Raw genomic sequence first — 16,260 nt, forward strand, 5'->3', positions numbered from 1 at the left:
CATCCATAAATACACGTATAAAGATTAGTCTCTCTGTTAGAAAAATGCTCAATATCTTAGCCAAAACCAGGTCCCACTATACACACATAAGCACGCAAGAGACTGTGTATTAAACAGCCTGTTTGAAAGAGCTTAAGGCCAGATCTACACTGCTTACAAATGTCCTAATACCTGAACTAGAGTGGTACTGGATCTGTGATCTACAATATGATGATTTCTATTGAGGAGAAACAGATTTTAGGCACTGGTGAAGTAGTAATGAAAACAACAAGGAAAATGTATTAGCATCTGGAAGACAGGCAATCAGCAATAGCTAACATGACAAATTCGAGCCAGCCATGGTAGGAAAAGCAGATGCACAAGAGCACAAATACAAGCACATAGTGAAAAACAAGTGTTTTGGTTTATGATGATAACAAGGAGACCATCAGGACATTCTTTTCCAGGCAGATGTGCTGTTCAAAGAAAAACACTCCCCAATGAGAAGGAAAACGAATCACTCACAAAAGGTTCTGTTGAATTCTTTTAATAACACTAAGAAAATATCATAGTATTAAAGTCCTGCATGGGATCCTCAAGAAGTTATTTCAGTTGGGATTTCTTCGTGTTTATAAAATAAAGTTCTTCCCCCCCCCCCCCATTTGTGTTTCTTTTTCAACCAACTACTCCTTTAGAATGGCATTTCCAGTTAAAACACAGCTAACCTGATAAATACCTGAATACCACACCACACATTGTGTGCGTGGGTTTTGTTTAAATCTGAGCGGAAGTAACGGTAAATCTATTCAACACAGGGAAGCAAACGTCGATCTGTTAAGCGGGGAATGTAACAGCCAGCAAAGAATACATTGCATACATAATACAGAAGGAAAACATTATCGTCTGGAGTACGTGAAATTACACTGATTTTGCACCTTACACCTATTAGAAGTTACTCTGTTGGCCAATACTAATCCACTGAAGAAGCAGAATGTTGGTCAGAAGTCTAATGTTTCCTGTACCAGCACAGAGAGAATATAAGCAGTCCAATGCTGTTAAAAAGAAAACATGAAATCCAGCTCATGTTTCTGGTTAGGGATCGATTTCTTCGGGAACTACTGTTAACATAACATCTTCGTTGCCCCTGCGTACGACCATGTTCAGCGTACTGTCCTTTTTAATAATGTCACTGACATCACTGGCTGAACTTATCGACTGTCCATTGATGCTTATAATCACATCGTTGTCCTTCAGGCCACCACTGAAAACACAAAGCAGCAGTGTGTTATTCTAATTGCCATCTCATTGTCATTACAACAGTGCTTAAAACCCAAGATTGCTGTGTTTTTCCTATTTGCCACCCAAAGGCAGTTGCACAGGGACGCAGCAGGCATGCAAAAAGCAATTGGAATTTATGAAGTGGTGGTGATTACAACACGATACAGAAACCTCAGAAATCGGATGGAGGTACAAGTTTGGTGAATCCCATATTTCACTGTCTTTAAGGGAATTCACTATTGCAAATAGCGCAATAATTCTGCAATAAGGAACCTAGATGCTGATTTGGTACAGGATGGAGGCGTATTTCCTTCGTAAAATAATTGTGACCAGGCACTCATGTTAGAGGGGAAATTTCCCAGGCTTATTCATGTATACAATCTGAGTGGCACTATGTGTTAACACATGAGGAATTCTAGTCCCAGATCCATACTGTTCTCCATACCTAACCAAAACACAAAGATCAGGTGATTTGCCAGTAAAACCTGAGCAGAAAAACACACACAGCAATCTAACCCCGTCACCAAAAAGCATGTGTGTCCTTCCTCTTCCTTGTCCATAGCCCTCAGAATCCTTTCTCTTGATCTCAGCAGCATATGAAAACTAAAACCTTCTCCAACTTAAAGCAAGACATATAATCACAGAATGGTTTGGGTTGGAAGGGACCTTAAAGCTCATCCAGTTCCAACCCCTGCCACAGGCAGGGACACCTTCCACTAGAGCAGCTTGCTCCAAGCCCCTGTGTCCAACCTGGCCTTGAACACTGCCAGGGATGGGGCAGAACCTGTGGCTACAGCTTCTCTGGGCACCCTGTGCCAGCACCCTCACAGGAAGAACTTCTGCCTAAGATGTAACCTAAATCCCCTCTGTTCAAGTTTGAACCCATTACCTCTTACCCTATCACTACAGTCCCCGATGAAGAGACCCTCTCCAAATCTTTGTCAGCCCCTTTAAACACTGGAAGCTGCTATGAGGTCTCCACGCAGCCTTCTCTTCTCCAGGCTGAGCAGCCCCAATTTTCTCAGCCTGGCTTCAGAAGGGAGGTGCTTCAGCCCTTGATCATCCTCATAGCCCTCCTGTGAATCCAACAGCTCGATGCCCTTCTATGTTGGGGACATCAGATAGGCCAGAACTGGAGCCAGCACCGCAAGGCTCCTCTGTCCAGGGCTGTCTCTCTCCCTGAGCTGGCTGAGATTGCTGCTGGTACCAAGAATCAGGATGGTGAGGAATACCATCAACCACAGTGTCTTGCCCAATCTTGCACAATGATCTGGCTCCAAGTTGTGGAAATATTAACCAAGTAACCAGATCAGACATGATTCAACCTTTCAATATAATCCTTCTTCACAAAACCACAGAGCAGTCATCAGCCTCTTCCGCCCACAGAAGACGCCTTACATGAGTGTCTCCTGCAAGCAGGATGCTTTGGCCAATGTTTGCAACAAATCCGGTTGCCTACTGAAGACATGGCTTAAAACATGTTCATTGGAGAAACCATTCCAGATTATCTCAGTCTCTCATGCAGTCTCTATATCCAATTCATACCCAGGACAGGGCACTGCAGAACTGTTCTGGTCCCCTACCAGCATGTCTACACAATAGGCATTGGAGGGCAAATGGCAAACCCATTGGCAAAAGGACTAGGAGTGGGGGAGACAGAGCAAACATGGGCTGCGTTTTAATTGCATTCTGATTTGAGTTTGCCTCCCAAGTTACGAGGCTGCAGTGCCTCACATTTCTTCTACCTCTCTAATATCCTTCTCCCACTCTCTGTTGTTATTTGCATTCCTATAACAATTTCTCTGCAGCTTCAGATTGGACCTTCTTGCCAGGGCAGTCAGTTCAGTCCCATGCTGGAGCAGCCACATTATTTCTACACGAACTGCAGTTTAATGTCACATTACAGACATACGCCAGTATTCTGCATGAACACTGCTGACAAGAGGGATCATCTACAAAGCACAGCAATAATTCAGAGACCACATTAGCTAAAGCTACATATCTTACAGTGACATCCAAACTACAATAAGGAGACATCATCCAACCATAGAACTGTAGAATAGGTAGGATTGGAAAGAACTTTAAGATCATCTACTCCTTATAGTCTCTCTAAGAGATAACACATGCCTGCTCCAAGTAGCTTTCTGCCTACATGCCTTTGGTGCTACATAGGCCTTTGCTGCCATGAAGATTTACTCTCGTCTTAAATGACCTGCAGTTTCAGAAAATGAACAAATTTTCCCATTTCCTACCTAGGATTATTCAGCGGTTTCATATCAAGCAAACTTTGAAAGTGTCTCCAGCAGGAGCCAGACTACCACTGCTGGTGACCACAGACCACATAGAATCATAGAATGGTTTGGGTTGGAAGGGACCTTAAAGCTCACCCAGTTCCAACCCCTGCCACGGGCAGGGACACCTTCCACTAAAGCAGCTTGCTCCAAGCCCCTGTGTCCAACCTGCCCTTGAACACTGCCAGGGATGGGGCAGCCACAGCTTCTCTGGGCACCCTGTGCCAGCGCCTCAGCACCCTCACAGGGAAGAACTTCTTCCTTATATCTAACCTAAATCTCCCTGTCTAAGTTTGAACCCATCACCCCTTGTCCTATGACCACCTGCTCTTATAAAAAGTCCCTCTCCAGATTTCTTGTCAGCTTCCTTTAGGTATTAGAAGACTGTTATAATGTCTCCTGTACATCAGCCAGGCATCTCATGAAGTGTGGTACCAACCAGCATGTGAGCTTCTAAGCAAACACTGAGTAACATGAAGAAAAAGATCAGTCACCCAAAACCAAAAGCTCTTCCCAGTAACACGGCTCCTGAAAAAGCTCTCACATAGAACAGCATCTCCAGCCTAAGAGAGGATTTCATCCCTGATGGGGGAAAGCCAGGAGAGATGCTGAGTTTGTCCAGCACTGAAGTGCTTGGGCTGAATTGGACACATCTTCACTAGGTGGTCACAAAGCTTCTCCCTCACCCTCCTGCACGAGGGAGCAGCAGGGCCGCGGGGAGCATGCACAAGCAAACGTCTTTATTCAGCACTGGCATCGGTACAACAGATGTCTTGGATGCAGTCACTGAGAAAAAATGAGGACGAAGTTTCCACGCCCACTGAATCCTTGCCCTTTTGGTTGGGAACGCTGACAGAGCTCCTGATATGTTCCCAATATTGCCCATCAGGGACCGGCCTAAAACCACAAACTGATTTCCAACAGACAAGCTAATAGCAATCAGATGGTCACAACTGTGTTAATTTAGCATGATGAAGATAGCCAGTTAAGCAGAGAACATTCCCTATCATGACCCCCTTAAGTCAGTGGCAGTGGTTTTCAGAAAAAAAGACTTCAACTTACGCTTCAGCTGGTGTTTCTGGAATTACTTCAATAACATAGGCCCCAGAGACAACATCAGGAAAGTCTTTATGGCGATCCTTCAGCTCTCTAGCTTTGCTGGAAAATGAAGAAACAGCAACAAAAACATTTTGACAAGATAGGAAAAAAAATAAGCAGGCATTTTTGCTTAGTTAAGTCACTTAACATTCACTAGCTGAGGTATTTTACACATGTTGATGTGACACTTCCCAATTCATTTTAACCCTTACAAGTGTTTCAAAGAATTATTACACTTTTTTTTTTGCACACATACAGTTTTTAATGCCTATTTCTAGTAATTGAAATTGTTTCAATACATACAGAGGATCATAAGTAAAACATTTCAAAACTTCGTCTTTGGAATTACCAGATCCTGAACATCTAAAAACCCCCTTCAGGTTTCAATGCTTTGTTATACCTGTGATTCTGCCCATGGGAAAACTTCTGGTTATTTCTACAGGATGTACTAACACCTACTCATGAGTCTTTTCTGGTTTGGGAATGAGTAAGGAAGTCCACACAAAAGCTTCATTTTGTATTAAGTGAATAATTTAATGAACATGATTTTATAGTACCGGAAATATGTACATAGCTGCTGCGATTCTTGAAAACATACAACAGTAACAGAGCCCCAGGACACACCAACAATCACTACCTAGTCTCTTCTGAAGCGTTAAGGGAAAGAAAAAGCCAAGGTGTTGCTTAAAAGCTGGCTCAGTACAAGAGTCTACAGGAGAGTTCCACCATGTAGCAGATGAAAAAGAGCAAAAACTGGCTGTGAGTTGTCACCAGCACATACAGGGGCACACGCTGCTGGTTCAAACCTCCTTGTTTCTGCACATCCAAGAGCTTGATCCAAATGCATGCACTTCGGGAAGGTGAGGAACCACCACCTTTACTTACCTAGGAGTTAGAGACATCATTCGTATGCCAATGTATTTCTTTTTGGTTATAGCTTTTCCTACAGAAAGGAAAAATGGGTTTTTGTCAACTACTCGTACTTTTGAAGTACTTACTTAGTCTTTTGAAGTACATTCAGAAATGTACTTCACAACTCTTTCAGAGCAGTGAAGTACAGTACCTTTAGCTTGTCTGTCATGGGATTCAGTTAGGAACTTTTTGATTTTATCCGATGGGATAGCAAACGAGATCCCTGCTGTAACTTTTAACGTGTTAATTCCAATAACTTCACCATCCTGGAGAACGAAGAAACTGCTATTAGCAAACGTGAAACAGCTCAAAGAGAAATGGGTGTTTTCTCCCAAACAACCACAGACACGCAACACACTCTGTAGCTGGGTTTTCAAGTTGCTAAATGACTTCTTTAAATCTAATTTTTTGAGCGTATTGATAAAAAACTATTCCACAATATTTAAAGCTGATGGGGATATTCATCTTCTAGCAGAAGAGGGACCAGAGCTGGGCAGCTCTCCTGCTTCCAGCAGACAAGCGGCATATTCTCAGCCAATTTTTGTCTGTTTATTTCAGCAGGCACCTCACGAAGCACAGCACCAAGCAGTTCTGAGCAGATATTGCATAATAATATAAATGACAGTTCACCAAAATCAAAAGCTTTTCCCGGTACTGTGGCTCCAAGAGAGAGTTTCAGATCAAACATTCTGCTCTCAGCTGCTGATTCAAACTCTTTTGAAATCTCAGCGGCTTCCCTCCCTCGTATACCCCAGATAAAAGCTATCCAACTGCAGTTCTTTAAGAGGTTACTAGTGCTGAAACTGTACTTTGAGTTGGGGAGAAAAAGATGCCAAATCTCCAAGGCAGAAACTGTGGCTACCTCCTTCCAGTTTGTGCTGTCCCTCATCGAGGACCACTGCCTTGCCTCCCTTTGACCCCATGTGCTTCATCTGAGAGACTTCACACAGCGGTTAGGTTTTGTAACTTGCTTCAGTTGTTCTCTCTGGGGCTTATCCACAGTTGCTGGAGGTCAGTGCTAACTATGTTGTACAACAGCAGTAAATAAACCCTAATATCCTGATAAATACAACCCCCTCAGTGTGATTCAAAATAAAGGGGGTTTTGAAACATTATGCTGAGTTGCAGTATAAAAACCCCCCAGTACTGTCAGTTGCATGGTACACAGTGAGGGCAAACACCTCCATTTTAAAATGTGCTTCTAACTTTTTGCAAGGCATGTGGCAAAAAAAAGTTGGGCATTACACTTGCTCAAAACTATGCAAACTGCAAAGACCTTAAATATTGTAATCCAAGCACATTTCGGGACTCGCCAACATGAACACAGAGCAGTGATTAGTAAGAGCCATGTGAACTTTGTGTAGTCAGCCAGATATAAAGCTCTGAATCACGATTCTGGTGTGGGGCTTTGTTTGTTTGTTGGTTTGAGTGGGGTTCTTAGTTTTGTTTTTAAACTAAAAAGTAATAAGCTTGATACTCAGCAAACATAAAGAAACTCTTACCAGATTTACTAGGGGTCCTCCGGAGTTCCCATACTGAAAATAAACACAATGCAAGAACATGTTTTAGTATCTACCTCTTCACTTATGGCAAGCAAAACACTAAAGAGATTTCTGAAATGTTTCTGTAGCATTTTTTTCCTTGTCTATTAAATCTGTGCAACAGAAGAGTCCAACATCCAAACCCACTAACTACACTTAACATCACCCCTTTTAGCTGAGCTTTGCAAATGCTTAGTCCTTCTTCTCCTGCCAAAGTTAAGAAAGCCAAGGTTTTTCTTTTGTTTTAACAGTACCACACTAGCAACTTCAGAAGATTTTAGGACAGCTCTGGGAGCTGTTAGAGAAGATTTCTTACAAGGCCAACAGCAGAAGTACAAAACCCATTGTTTTGCCTGAATGCAGAAACAAGCTTGCATCCTTAAACTAAGCTTGGCTTCTGTTTTAGCAAACACGATGGATTTTGAAAAGACACTTATTTGCCAGGGAAAATGCATCCTGCCTTGTAAGAATTTTGAAGTGAAGGCAGATATTGTACTTAGTGTGGTTCCTTGGGGGTTTTCAAACAACCATCAAGTGCTGCTGGAGTGCAGATGTCCGTATTTACAAGGATGAAAGGAAGGCCAGCTACCCTCACTGCTCTTAAGAACTGTATCACTGCTGAGATTTTCAAACTGCTCAAGAAATATAAGAGCTGGAGGGGATAAGGCTCAAAGCAGGACGCACGTTGATAATGGCATCTGTCTGAATGTAGTCCATATCGGAGTTGCGGAGCCCCAGCTCCTTCCCTCCACGTTGCGTAGTACTGACAATCCCTGTTGTCACTGTGTTCTGCAGGGAAAACGGACTTCCAATCGCCACCACAAATTCGCCTGGCCTCAAGTCTGCAGATTGACCGAGCAGAAGAACTGGCAATTTACCCTACAAATAAACATCAAATTAAAGTGAGAGTAGCAAAAGAAGAAACAAGAAAAATTCATATGTTAAGACACTACTACACAGCGAGAACAAACTACGGAAGCATGAATGCATCAACGGGGCAGAGAAAAAGAGAGAGGCTTTTATCTCTTGGAGACTTTGCTTGTTCTGCCTTCTTTGAATATTTCATGTGGCTTGGGACAGAAACATCTCAACAAGTTTCTCCTCCAATGAGTGGGCTCTTTGCGCTGCGGTACTTTTTCCACAACAGGTACCCATTAAATCAAAACCAGTTAACACACCAAAGGAATAGTTCCTCCCTGCTGTTCAAAGCAAGCATTTGAGGACACTATGAATGAGCTCTTTCCAACAGCTTCTTGAAATGATTAGCCAACAGCTGCTGAAATAAAAGTAATATTGAGAGTGAGCACTACAGTCATGAAAGCAACAGGCTTTCAAGTGTATCAAACATGTATATGTGTAGTTAAAAGCATTTTATATTCTCATAAGACACCAGTTAATGTTTCATCTTACTTTGTTTTCAATACAGTATCTCTTCTAAACAATTATATTGCCTCCTACATACACTGATTTAAAGACTTTATGGGATTTTTCTATTCTGACAGTAAGGAATACCAATATACTTTACTTTCAAGATCTTATCTCTAATCATATTAAATATCATGTTACTGAAGACATTCCCATTATGGCACAAAGCATTCTTAAAATCCAGCATCAAGAAGGAAGGGAAGGTTGGATCCACACAACCTCACTCAATGCAATGGATCAAGGGAACCGCATGTGGTTGCGACAAGATGTGTTGTATCTGCACAGGAACTGAACTGGCTGGATAACAGATGATTCCAGCTGGACCAGTAACTCCCCCTGCAGCAATAAGAAAACAGCTGGGAAGCTCTTAAGGCCTCCTACTCACCAAGTAAATAGAGAAGGGTGTTCTGAAACAGATCATACTTGAAATAAATACTTTGCCTTTCTTTACCACCTGTGTGTAAAACATTGAGCAGCATTCCTCCTTTCCTTTGCATTTTTAAAGTCTTTACCCTTTCAGTGATGCAACACATTTTTTAATCTGCCAATGATCCTGACCCTCCCCAGGTATTTAACTACATATTTACAGTGAGGGTGCTGAGGTGCTGGCACAGGGTGCCCAGAGAAGCTGTGGCTGCCCCATCCCTGGCAATGTTCAAGGCCAGGTTGGACTCAGGGGCTTGGAGCAAACTGCTCTAGTGGAAGGGGTCCCTGCCCATGGCAGGGGTTGGAACTGGGTGAACGTTAAGGTCCCTTCCAACACAAACCACTATATAAACCATTCTATACTTAATCATGTCACTAGACTATTTCTATTAGCATCAATGGACCTCTACATGTACAAATTCAGGTTTCAGGTTAAGGATTTGGAGGATTAGAAGGTTACTGAATGCAAAATCAGAAGTCTGAAGGGATGCATGTTTTGCTTAGCAAACCTAACCTTTATCGAGCTTTCCTTCACACATCCCCCACTTAGAAAATTCCTTCGTTTGCTCAACAAACCCAGCCACAAAAAGAAAAAGGCTTTGGTATAAACTTTCACAATAGAACAGTGGTTCTAGATGCAGGGGAGTCAATACCTAGAGATTAACTTAAACCAATTTTCAAGGAGTTACTATATTAAAAACCAGAGTACCTTTGAGGTATTTCTTGAGCTCTGTACCTAAAGCGGAGGCACAAATTGGCTTAATGCCTTGTAATCCATTCCTCCTGGAAAACTTGTAAAGGTGCTTTATTCATCCCATACATGTTCCAAGGCACACAGATTTATGTACCTATACTTGATGGATCATAAAGCTATATAGTGCAGACGCACGCAGAAAAGAAACAAGGCAGCATGTGGTATGCCCTGATTATTTGCATAGATTGCCAAGTTATAATTTAATTTCAGCAGTTAACAGAAGCTGAGTCATTACTGAATTTGGGCAAAAAGGGAGAATATTGTATGTTTAAATAGGAAACCAAGAAGTAGCTCTTTAGCTGGCTTTTGTCACTAGCAGTTTTGAAAGCCTGTGTTGATAAATGACCCTTAGGTACAAAAATCCACTAATATAAACTAACCCAAATACCCATAATTTTGTATTTTTCACCTACAACTCTATTTCAAATATCCTAGGAGACAGATAGATAAACAATACCTGCAAAGTAGAAAGTAAAAACTAATGGCATCGGCCATATGCTGCTGCAAATACAGAAGTTCTGCTTTTAATATTTAACAAGCCTGGTCCTGTGTATCCTTTATTCAATTTCGCCACAATTGCACCAGCAAAATTTTACTTAGATGAACAGATCGTTTCAATAAAACTCATTGCCAAACCCCAGACAGGACAAGATGCTCTATGGAAACTTATCTTTCAGTCTCCAGACAGCAAGAAAATAATTAAGCCAAGTGCTTGTTAAACAGAATCAGTTGGAGGAGCAACAGAACAGGCAGCAGAGTAAAGAGAAAAACATTTCCCTTTCTAATGCTCTTTCAGAGGAAAGTTTTCACAACCAGCAATGCCCTGATATTAAATAATGATTACCCATGGCCCCTGTTGGTGCCATAGCCTTAGATAAACCCAAAAGGCTGTGGTTTAACTCTGGGGAGGATTCAGCAGCATTACCCAGTTTCCCCATCTTATTTGCAGCAGCAACATCCCAAGGCATCACTGCGGAGTGGTTCATCATCTCGGACCACAGCCCTGACTCCAAGGGACCTCTTCAGTACAGCGGGAAACAGGCAGCTCCGATTAGCTGTGCTGGGAAGCACGCAGTATATGCAACACAAACAGCCCCATATGGGTATTGTTTGGATTGAGGGAGCACCCTGGCCCTTCCTTCGCTCACCAGATGCTCTTAGGCTTACGTAGCACGTGTTTTCAAGATGTTGTTGGTCGAGAGCAGCATCTCTTTTTGGCACTGATTTTCCTTATAACAAAAACCCCTCCAACACACACTACAAAACTGTCTTTTGCTTGTAGCCCAGTGCACTGAAAAGGGATACTTTACAGAGAAAGAGGACATTTATCAGCAAATGAAACATGGGCAAGTAAAAGAAACCAGAAATCTTATTTTTTTAATTAATAGAAAAAAGAAGACCGGTTATGTACAAAGTTAAAGACTTTTTATGCCGTTCTTGAGCTACACTAACAGTCACGAAGCCAAAACTGCATCTGGCAGCAGAAAGAAAATACATGAACAATCTCTGACTAATACAATTACTTTTGATTGTGCTGCGTTTTCAAGCCTGTGCCTATACTAGCGAGGCTTCAAAGTGTAGCGCTGCATGGATTGGCTGTGGGTCATCCGTGTGATTCAATGTGCCTTCTGGAAAGAGGCTGGCTAACCTTTCCTTTGCTAGGAACAAAACATCACTGCAAACATTGCCTTGTTCTGTACATATTTTGAAACATAGCTATGGAAAACGTACTCTCTATTCCTTCTGATTTTGCTCTGTGGTGCAGAGCACACTAACAGCGCTGCATGTTAATAAACTCTTATCAGTGCCTCCGCAAGTAAAGGCTATGAAGAATTAGTTATAATAAATATATGCATTGTAGTGGCTTTACATTTGGGGGGTTTCTTTCTAAAAAAACCCTTAGAAATAACATTGCCATGCTCAGATTTAAACTTTTCACTATCAAAACCCCCCTTTATTTACATTGGGGAGGTGGTTTTGTAGTGAAAGCAATATAAACGTAAGCGAAACCCCAGGCACCAAGCGATCAAGTGTGATGTATGTCCTGCAGGCCACAGGAGGAGTGCTGGAAATGCGAGGCAAGCATTTAGAGCAGTGTTGTAACCAGAATCACATCAGATGCACACTCTGTGCCCTCACACCCTTCCACTGTCAAGCTGTTGTCGAGGATGTTGAGGCAACCCTTGTAAACCAAGTTTAAGTGCTTGGGATTTAGGGCTCTTAATAACCATGCTTAATAAACGGGCACTCTTCAGTTCTCACAGCTCATCAGGATGACACAGCTACCCTTACAACTCGTGATTCTCTTGGGTTAACTATAGATTTGCCACAGCAGTTAATTAAAATCCCAGGCAAATGAGCATGCCTTGCAGCACAGCAAACAGGCAGCCAGAAACACCCAGCACCTCAACCCAGCTTTCCCAGTGACTCACTGCATGACCTTGGGCAACACATAACATCCTTCCTAGCCCTCCGTTTTTCATTTGATGCAGCCTCGGGGCTCTGCTGGGATCTGTGTTTACTCAATAAAACAAATCTGCAAGCAGGCATTCTGCAGGGACACAGAAATAGGACCAAACATGCAAAACCATAAGTGGCACATGACTCACTGTTTACACCCAGCCAGAGAAGGAGCCATTAATTAGTGTTAATATTTTAAGCCTTTCTCATCCCAAAGGGCTTCAGACATTTTTATATACGGATTTGACTCCAGCCCTGCATAAACATCACTCCCACGAAAATGGAGAGCTGCACAGCACCACAAGAAACGGCTCCATTCAACAATAAGACTCAGCTATTGTGGTACAGGAGATTAGAACAAGGATAGAACAACAGCATCATCAGCCAGGAGCCAGATGTTCCCCTGAGGTATATTAGCAATACAGGCTGAGCCAGGTAAAAGAAGCAGAGCCGGGACAAATGAGCTCTGAAACTAAAAGAAGAGGCAGCACATGACTACCACCAGGCAGGGTCAGTGCCACAGAGAAATAAAACCCAAGAGACAGACGGCCATAACCAGGGGTTGTTTCACTTGGAATTTCTATATCCACGAAATAAGCGACTCTGTCTCCATGTTGGCACTGAACGTGAGCAAATCCCTTCTCTGCTCTGTAATCTCCTTCGTTTGTGGAAGGAAGAGCACGAATCTGCAGGAAGCAGTTTGCAGTTCAAGCAGCCGATGGAGAGGAGACAAATGTCCCGAGCTTGATTTGTGTTACACAGCAACAGAGCTCCCTCGTGCTTTTTATTTTTAGGTGGAAGAGAAACGGATGCCTGTAGAGTATACTAATGCAGCTGTAAGGGACTCTGGCAAAACACAGGGCTTCTCTGGGAACCGCACTTCTGTTCTCATTAATGAAACTATTCAATGTCATGGCACAATCAAAACACAGGCCCATGAGCATATATAAAAATGGGGAGTATCACCCACAATCTTAAAACTGCTTGACAAAAGGCCAAAGAAAATGAAAAGCCCGAGCTGAATGCATTACAAGCCTCCAAAAGTATTTCATCTATAGTTAGAAAAACAAAACTGAGTCTCCTTATCTAAATATGGAGCATGGGAAGCCTGCAGAAAAAAATAGGACGGAGGATGAAGCGTGTTTTGCTGTGTCACCAGGATTTCAGCCACCTGCCAAGATATTGCTGCTCTCCCCTATATAAAATGGAATAAAGCACCCTGCTGCTGGCAGACCCACCCCAGAGGTATGTGAGTTTTGCTGCGGGAAGCTGGACCCGTGCATCGTCCCTGCAGCAAGGGCTACTAGGAGCTGAAGATGGCAGGAAATCACTGCTTAAACTCATATGAGTTAACATCCAAGCTTCCTATGAGCTATTTCACTTCTATGGGTCCTGAAGACTTCTGGAAGCAATATGTGGGCTTCCTCAGGCTCTCGAGAGGAAGCAATGTAACATCCAGCGACAGATTTCAAAGTGAAATAGCATTTTAGAAAAGCCACGGACATCTGGTGCTCAAGGAGTTTGTTCTTTCAAAGTGTGGGCTATTAAAATATTGATACACAAACAGGGAAGTTTGCTTTGCTGCTTCCTCCAGCTTGTACACACACAGAAAGCAAATCCCCTCAGACCACAAAGATACAGACGCTGCATTGCCTCATGAAACCACTGAAGGAATGAGGGCAGAAAGTCTTGTTGATTTAAGCGTCAAACTAAGTGGTTGTTAGTAAGATGGAGGAAAAGCCTTAAGCAAAAGGGCTGAGACACTACCACAGGTTAGAGATCGTTCACAAACTCACTACTGCTGTACCACGTAGAGGCCAAATCCTGCCTGGGATACAGAAGGCAGCGACTGGTCACATTGAGGAACAAAAATCTTCAGACCCTGCCATGTCTCCCCTGGTGTACATGCTATAGCAGTTGGTAGCAAGTGTCTCATGGCTGTTTTTAAGCACTTAGGAAGGCAATACACCCCAAAATGAAGGCATTTATGGTGCTCCCCACTTCTGCACTGTCACTGCCAAACCATAGGCACTTGCCACAGAGACCAATTCTGCAGGCAGAGTCCAATTTCCAGAGGTGAACAGGGTCTCCAGGCAAAAGCCATCTTTACCTCCCACTCATTTTGGCTTCCAGCTTTGATCTCAGTGAGGGCACAGGGCTCTCTCTTAATTCTGCCCTCTGTTAATCCTGACATTGTCCACTAAACCACCCTAAAACTTCCTTTCCTCCTCCTGGTGTCTACTGTTCTCAGCAGCTGTACCACACATCCTCATTTAACAAGGTAGTTATTTGTGCTGAGACGAATTTCACAATCCAGCTCTGCCAGCTCAAGAGCATCTGCTTCTTGGGAGTGTTGTGCAATGTTCCTGATGGGTTTCACGCTCACTGCAGCATCACGTGTGTCGCACAGGATGGGTTATTTCACCAGCCTCTGCCTATGCTGCCAAAGCCCCAGTTTTCCTAGCAAGATTTATAAGTTTTGCATGTTCATATCCAAGCTGTCTGCAGCTGCACTGTTTCTTTCTAGTACTGCTGTCTCCTCCAAGCTGTCTGCAGTTGGAAGGATGGTTATATCGCATCTGCATTTACCGCACTTAACTCCAGCCTTACTTCCCACTTTCACAAACTGCTGTGTGCTATGACAGACACAAGAAACACAGCTGCCTTCTTTTATAGACTGCAAAAATTAGCACGTTTTAGGATTAGAATAACAATCCCAAAATTTCTGTTCCTCATTGACTGCAAAATGTTTTTTCATGGTAAAGAATTTCACCTTTACCGTGAACAGGGAGACAGTTCATCCTCACTGGTGCCCACATTTTACCATCCTCTTTCATATCCTACTGCACTCAGCAAAGCCAAATTAGTTCTAGTAATGTCTTTCGCCAGTTGTTCACACTGTAAACGAAACACAATATGCAGGCTGCTGAAAAAAACTTAGCAGTTTTAGGAATACCAGCTCACAGCCTAAACTCATGCTTCAAGCCCAGTTCTGTTCCTAACCACAAAGGCATTCTTTACCCTTCAGATCCTGCCTTAGCATGCCACACAGAAACACAACCCCCCTCCCCAAAGTTCTGCATCTTTGATGTCACCTTTAAATAATTCATGCAAAAGGAACAATTTCACCTCTAACTTCAGAAAAATTCTTAAGGATAGTTCCCACGTCATATCCAGACATTTAAAGGGTTATTTGTACCATCACATTGACTTCTTCAGTCATCAAATACATTTCAACTTCAACCAATTATCACCTATGTGATGTTAAAGAGACACTTTATCCATCTGAATGATAGAAGGCATTTCAGTACAAAAAGGAAGGCTCAAACACTGAACTGGAATGGATACAGACAAACATTCCATCAAAGTTCAGTCTGAAAATCAGCTTCTGAGCCAGGTTTCCACTTTAACTTTTTGTGAACACTTAAAATGTTGTGTTTCTAATTCTTTAACTCAAAAACGTTGTGTTTCTAATTCTCCAAGAGTAAAGAAAGCATCATCCGTCCTGTACATAGAGGTGGTTCAGGCCTCACCTTGGATTGGGATTTCCCAATGCCACATCACTAAAGCCAGCTGGAAAACTGGTCTCCCATCCCAGGAAAAAACAAGAAATACAAGAAGTATTCCCCATGTCTTCTCAGAATTATCCTGAAATGCAATAGGCAAAGGCCATGGGGGAAGAACAAACAAGGTTCTACAACTGACAAGACATTTAGCAAGGGTACGTCAGACCCAAGTTTATATCCATATTCTACCTAATTTAGAGCAGAGACATGATATTTCATCTCCTGTACCCAGATGGATGCACTAAGCTAGCATTAGGAGAGGAAGGCTGGGAGCTCAGCCTCCAGGCACTGAGACACTTTCCAAAGCTGCATTAAAACCAGCCCTTTTTCTCATAGACAACTGAATATTAACAGGTCAGTCCCTCCCCAAAAAGAAAACTGTAGCAGATTTGGCTCTAGATACCTCTAACGTTTCCTACCTTAAAGATCTTGCAAATGTATATAAATGAAATAGGTTGCAATGCTGATGTGCTGCTGGCAAAACAGGGTCACAACTACATTCAAAATTCAACCGATGGGAGAAGATGACT

General features: G+C 42.7%; 1 protein-coding gene across 1 annotated transcript in view; it reads right to left on the reverse strand.

Annotated features, from left to right (window-relative positions):
- Window positions 1-510: 510 nt before the first annotated feature.
- HTRA1 (HtrA serine peptidase 1) overlaps window positions 511-16,260 on the reverse strand; it is a 35,396-nt gene continuing 19,646 nt past the window's right edge. Inside the window, exons 4-9 of the mRNA XM_061364148.1 lie at window positions 7,784-7,978; window positions 7,061-7,093; window positions 5,710-5,824; window positions 5,532-5,589; window positions 4,611-4,706; window positions 511-1,240 (exon numbers count right to left, since the gene is read on the reverse strand). Coding sequence (XP_061220132.1) covers window positions 1,072-1,240; window positions 4,611-4,706; window positions 5,532-5,589; window positions 5,710-5,824; window positions 7,061-7,093; window positions 7,784-7,978 — 666 coding nt within the window. The 3' untranslated portion in view covers window positions 511-1,071. The remainder of the gene's footprint in view (window positions 1,241-4,610; window positions 4,707-5,531; window positions 5,590-5,709; window positions 5,825-7,060; window positions 7,094-7,783; window positions 7,979-16,260) is intronic.

Source organism: Neopsephotus bourkii, unplaced genomic scaffold, assembly GCF_033783945.1.
Source record: "Neopsephotus bourkii isolate Nb327-2 ecotype Australia unplaced genomic scaffold, CSIRO-AGI_Nbou_v1 NB_1189, whole genome shotgun sequence".
In the NCBI taxonomy this organism is placed as follows: domain Eukaryota; kingdom Metazoa; phylum Chordata; class Aves; order Psittaciformes; family Psittacidae; genus Neopsephotus; species Neopsephotus bourkii.